The sequence below is a fragment of the Mastomys coucha genome, unplaced genomic scaffold (genome assembly GCF_008632895.1).
Source record: "Mastomys coucha isolate ucsf_1 unplaced genomic scaffold, UCSF_Mcou_1 pScaffold15, whole genome shotgun sequence".
In the NCBI taxonomy this organism is placed as follows: Eukaryota; Metazoa; Chordata; class Mammalia; order Rodentia; family Muridae; genus Mastomys; species Mastomys coucha.
The window spans coordinates 19,285,847-19,291,943 of record NW_022196897.1 but is presented as its reverse complement, the minus strand read 5'-3'; the positions used below and the strand labels follow the sequence as shown (position 1 = coordinate 19,291,943).

The following is a 6,097-nucleotide window of genomic DNA, read 5'->3' as shown; positions in this document are numbered from 1 at the left end:
GCTTCTGCCTCCCAAGTGCTGGGATTAAAGGTGTGCGCCACCACTGCCCGGTGATTGTCTTTCTCTTTATCTACACAAATATCCACCCACTCTTCAACCCTTAAGCATCAGAGGGAGCCTAGTCTTCCAGGCAGTGGGGGAGCCATGGAGTCAAGACAGCAGAGTCTGATCTTGTGTGTGTTCAGTGGGGTGGGGACCTGGGAAGGTTCTGGCAGGTCACAGTAGCCAGCAAAGAGCAGAGCAAAACATGCGTGAACACAAACGGGGCTTGATGCAAAGAGTGAAAATGTAGATCCTTGGTGGGTAGCCCCAGGTGGGGACTGGCTAAGGCAGGCTCGCTGAGCTGCACAGAGCAGCCCTCACCTGTGGTGTTGCACTCCAGCTGGGCAGTCTGTCCCTCAGGCACCTTGATCACTTCCTCCAAGTCTTCATTTTCAATGCTGGGAGGGACTAGGAGGAGAAGGCCCATCCAGGCTACCCATCCACAGAGTGGGAAACTAAGTTTCCTGTGCCTCGGCTTCCCCATTCCCCTTACTCCTACCCAGAGTCAGTGTAGTGTATTGTTGTTGCTGCTGGTAGGCTCTGAACAGACAAGTGGGTGTGATATCGACTATCTGCTTCCTCCACTTTGGGTTGATTCTTAACTATTTCTGGAAAATTTGAACACAGCTTCAGAACAGAGGGTGTGTGTGGTGTGTGTGTGTGTGTGTGTGTGTGTGTGTGTGTGTGTGTGTGTGTATGGTATGTGTTGTATATAATTATGTGAGGTTTGTGTATATATGTATATGTGTGTGTATGGTACATGTGTGTATGGTGAGTATATGTGTGTATGTCATGTGTGTGTTTGTGTGTGTGTTTGTGTTTATGGTATATATTGTGAATGTGATGTGTGTGGTGTATGTGTGGTATGTATGTATATTGTGTGAATGTGTGGTGTGTTCACATGTGTGTGGGCATGCATATGTGTGTAGAGGCCAAAGGTAAGCCTTATGTTTCACTCCCCAGGGACCATCCACTTAAAAATAGGTTGGGATTCTGAGTGAGCGACACCACACCCAGATTGTTTTCCTTGTACTTGGGATCTGGGACCAAACACAGGTCCTCACACCTGCACAGCAAGCACTTTAGTGACTGTGCCACCTCTCCAGTCCCACCCCAAACAAAGACAAGCAAGAGGATCAGAGCCCTTCCCAACCCCTGCCTGCCCCAGAAGTGCCCCAGCAGGAGGAGAAGGCTCCCAGTCCTGAGAACATAGAGATGCATCCTACCCAGGACCTCTACACTGAAGTTCCTCCGTGCCTCCCCAGCCTCATTGGTGGCCAGGCACGAATAGAGGCCTCTGTCCTGCTCCTGTGCCTGGGTCATCTTCAGCATCCAGCCACCTGGGGAGGGAAGGGAAGGTTAGGCTCAGCAGCCTCTCTCCACTCACAGCAGCGTCAAACATTAATATGCAAGTGTCTGCCTCCCAGTGTTCCATTCCTCACATAGGGAACGGAGGCCAAGACAGTGAACGAAAACAAAAACAATAGAGCAAGCCCAATGTCCTCTGGCAAGAAGGAACTGACGTGCTGGTTCTGAGTGGCTCTGGACTATGACTGAGAGACAACAGAGAGCTACATAGCCCTGGTCTATTTCTGATGCTCATTTTGTCTCAAGAGGCCCAGAAAAGAAAAGCCTTCTCCTCCAGGCACCTTTGAAGTAGAGCTAGTTCCCCAAAGAGAATCACAGATCTTGTAAGACCCACGTCTTACAGATAACACACACACATATCACTGTTATTCCTACACCCATGGCAGACATTATGAATTGATTCCTGGTCCCCTTTCTGCAGGGCCTAGTTCCTGTCTCTGTGTTCCTGTCTATACAATGGATCAGGCAACTTTTTTTTTTTTTTTTTTTTTTTTTTTTTTTTTTTTTTTTTTTTTTTTGGTTTTTTGAGACAGAGTTTCTCTGTATAGTCCTGGCTGTCCTGGAACTCACTCTGTAGACCAGACTGGCCTCGAACTCAGAAATCCACCTGCCTCTGCCTCCCAAGTGCTGGAATTAAAGGTGTGCACCACCACTGCCCAGCCAGGATCAGGCAACCTCTACAAAGTGGGAAATGTGTTTGTAATCCCACAACTAATGTGTCCCTGAGGCCTGACAGCTCAGGGTCAGAGGTCATAGGCATCTGACAAGCTGATCCTGAAATACACCTGGCTTAGTGCCTTACCTGCCAAGAGATAGGTGCCCTCTCTGGGGCTGATTGGCTGTCCTTCCCGGAACCACTGGACTGTGGGGGGCGGAACCCCTGCAGCTTCACAGAGCAGTGTCAAGGAGCCATGTAAGGTAGCAGTGACATTGGTCAATAAGTCCGAATCTCCAGTAAGATGAGGAGGTGCTAGACCCAAGGAGAACTATATTCAGAGTATAGACAAGAGTTTGGTACTTGAGCTCTGTCTGTCCAGGGACTCACAGCCCCACTGGGAGGGACCAGGAACTGGGAGGTACCCAGCTGCTTCCACCAAAGATATCTACAAGGGTATTAAGTGGGCCTTTGGGATCAGGCAGGCATCTCAGCCCTCAGTGTTCCTATCCTTTCAGAGGTACATATAAAGGACTCTCTCTCTCTCTCTCTCTCTCTCTCTCTCTCTCTCTCTCTCTCTCTCTCTCTCTCTCTCTCTCTCTCCCTCTCTCCCTCCCTCCCTCCCTCCCTCCCTCCCTCTCTCTCTCTCTCTCTTTCTCTCTCTTTCTCTCTCTCTCCCCTTTCTTTCAAGACAGTATCTTATATATCCCAGACTGGCCTCCAACTTGCTATGTAGCCAAGATGATCTTGAATTCCTCATCTTCTTGTCTCTACCTCTTGAATGCTAGGGCCTGCTTTATCCAGTTCTGGCCATGGAACCCAGGACTTTGTTGGTAGAATGCTAAATGAGCTATACCTAGCCAAATGCACCCATTTGGTACACATTGTGTAAGACCCACCTGGGGCACAGAACACACATGTATCATCTCTATTCCTACACTCACGTAAACATTATGAATTAGCATTCAATTGCATTAGCATTCAAGAGGTAGAGAAAATAGTACCCCATTATAGGGCAGAGCCGAGCAGGGCAGCATGCCTACAAAGGTGAGCCCACATCCACCCGGCTGAAGTAGCAGCCTTTTTGGAATGATCTCCCACCTTCTACCAGTGGGATGGTAAGGCACAGAAAACCTAAAACCAGGGCCTGATGGGAGGAGTCTTCCAAACCCACCATGCTCCCACTCTCTCCCCAGCCTTCTCCAGAACCACACCCTGCCTCCCCTTGAAATAGTAGGGGTGATAATGGGCTCCAGCACACCCAAGAAGCTTTCCAACTCTTGTGTATTTCAGCCACAGCCCCAAGGCCACTTCCCCCAGGCAGGCATCTAGATTCTTCTATAATGTGTATGGTCTCCCTGGCTTTCCTACCCAGTATCCCCCAAGAACATCATTCCAGCCACATAGACCATGGATTGACAGAAGCAGGGTTGGGGAAAGCCAACCTGAGAGGGAAGGTAGCTATACTGAGGGTCCTGTTGGCCTTGGCCCCTAGTGGCAGCCCTCATCAGAGCCCAGACTGAAGAAGCCCCAAGAGCTGCCTGCACCAGGCTGTGTCTGGGCCTGTCCTCCCCATAGGCCACTGGTCCTCACCCAGCACAGACAGTGCAAACCTCCTCTCGGCACGCCCAGCTGTATTCTCAGCCACACAGCTGTAGCCGCCGGCATGGGAGGCCTGAGCCCGTTCCACGTGTAGGCTGTGGTTCTGATTCTGAAGCCGTAAGCCAGGTTCCATCACGACAGGCTGACCATCCCTCTCCCACGTCACCACTGGCAGAGGCTTCCCTGTAGCATTACAGTCCAGGGTAGTGTTTCCATCCTGGATCACTGAGACTGTCGTGAGGGGCTCCCAAAGGCCAGTGAGCTGAGGAGAAACTGAGGGGAAGAGGAAGCCCATCAGTGAAAGTAGCTAGGGCCAGCTGGTACCAGGCACAACAGGTGCTAAGGCCTTGGTGGGTGTGGCCATTTAGACCTATGTTCCTCCTTGCACTACACGCTAAGTGACCTTGCCCATCTCTTCACCTGTCTGAGCCTTTCCATCTCTGTGGCAGAGTGACAGCTTCATCCCTGGGCGACCTCTCAGACACCTTGGGGATCTGAGTGGGCTGCTTCTTGGGGAATAAACCCAGCCATTCTTGGTCTGTGTCCTTTCAGTCTCCTGAGCTGGAGTTTCTCTAAGTTGCTGTGCTTGCTTTGAACGTGCCTCCTTCCGCTTAAGCCTCTCCAGGAGGGACTACAGTGCCCAGTACCTTTGTGGGACTTGTTTTCTAGCACATCTGCTGTGTCATGTAGCTCAGGCCGGCCTTGAAGTCACTGTGTTACCGAGGATGACCTTGAACTCCTGATCTCCTGCCTCCCTTCCCAAGTGCTGGGATTATAAACTAGGCAAGCACTCCACCAACTCAGCGGCCTCTTCCTGACAGCATAGTTGTTACAAGGCCAGAATATTTCTTTTCTTTTTTCCCTCGCATGCGTGCACATGTGTATGTATGTGTGTGTTGCATTGCATGTAGCATGTTTGCTTATGTGTATTCCCATGTGTGTGCAGATACACAAGCATGTGGAAGCCTGAGGTCTGCATACAGAATCACCCCCAGTTGTTCCTCCGCCGTATTCACTGAAGCAGGGTCTTTCAGTCAAACCCAGAGCTCGCCGATATAGCTGGTCTCACAAGCCAGCTTGCCCTGGGCCCCTGTCTCTGCCTTCTAAGGTGAGGACCAAGTAGGCTGCCATGCCCACATATCATTACACAGACTCTGGGATTCAAACTTTCTCTAGCAGGATTCATGTCACCATGTGTGGGCTCTATAGGAGCTTTGTGCACACTCTTTTCCAAACATTTCAGGGCATGCTTTCTCCTAGGCCACACAGGGCCTGTGTCCCCTCCCGTTTGTGCAACTGGAGAGTTCAGAGTCTAGGCTGAAAAGGCAGGCACGTGTCCAGCCTTGCTGTCAACCTCCCCCGTCCCGTGTGTTCTAGGTTTCAGATCCACCCACTCACCTACCCTCCCCAGCCCTGGCAGGGCTCACCCAGAACCTCCAGCTGCTGCTCCTGGCTGCTGGTCCCAGCTGCGTTGCTGCATTCACAGGTGTATGTCCCCTCCTGGGCCGACTGGGCCTGTCCCAGGTACAGCAGCCTCCCGACTGCCAACACCTGTTCCAGGCCGTCCCCCTCCCCAGGCAGGGGTTGACCTGGGGCAGTGAGAAAGGGTCCTGGTCCAGGGACTTGAGGTCCTTTCCCAAGGAACAGTGGTCTTCCAATCACTGGCTCCTCCTCCAGGTGCCCCCATATATAAAACCTCCTTTAAGAAGCCTTCCCAGAGTCCTGGCAGCCCTCTGAGCTGCCATACATACTCCTAACTTTGGAGTTCTGAGCATGCTCTGCCCCATCCCACCCGTGGTAAAACCAAACCCTTCACAATACCCCCGGCTCACTCTCCATTGCTCTGTGGACCATTTCCCCACTAGGTCTTCTCTGGCTGACTCTGCTGTAGCCCTACTGAGCCCTCTGCTGTCCCCCAAAACATGCTCGCCTTGCTCCTGCCCCAGGGCCTTTGCACCTACCATGACCTCTGCCTGCAATGTTCCCCCTTGTTCAGCATCATCTCTCACTTTGGGTCAAACATCCCAGCCACATAACTTAGAATTCCAAATCCCGGCCACACGTGACTTTTCCCTTTGTAACCTAGTCCCTAAGGCCCATACTCACTTCCTAACTTTCTGTTTGTCACCTGCCCAGCCAGGGTTTGGGAAATGGCATCCTAGCAGAAATAATAGGGATTTGGGGACTGAAGATCTGCCTACTGTCACAGGCTAGAAGGGGCCTGCAGGTGGGGCAAAGCAGAGAGACTGGGAAGGGGACCAAGAGCTGAAAACCCACCCATTCACTGAGACACTCAGGTACTGGGTGTGTGTGGGGGTGCTAAGTGAAGGGGTGCTGGGTGAGGGGGTGCTGGGTGAGGAGATGCTGGGTGAGGAGATGCTGGGTGAGGGGTGCTGGGTAAGGGGATGCTGGGTGAGGAGATGCTGGGTG

General features: G+C 51.9%; 1 protein-coding gene across 1 annotated transcript in view; it reads right to left on the bottom strand.

Moving 5' to 3' along the window:
• Hmcn2 (hemicentin 2) overlaps nucleotides 1-6,097 on the bottom strand; it is a 151,066-nt gene that overhangs the window by 58,029 nt on the left and 86,940 nt on the right. The window contains exons 44-48 of the mRNA XM_031369744.1: nucleotides 5,095-5,256; nucleotides 3,659-3,940; nucleotides 2,213-2,380; nucleotides 1,269-1,382; nucleotides 364-450 (exon numbers count right to left, since the gene is read on the bottom strand). Coding sequence (XP_031225604.1) covers nucleotides 364-450; nucleotides 1,269-1,382; nucleotides 2,213-2,380; nucleotides 3,659-3,940; nucleotides 5,095-5,256 — 813 coding nt within the window. The remainder of the gene's footprint in view (nucleotides 1-363; nucleotides 451-1,268; nucleotides 1,383-2,212; nucleotides 2,381-3,658; nucleotides 3,941-5,094; nucleotides 5,257-6,097) is intronic.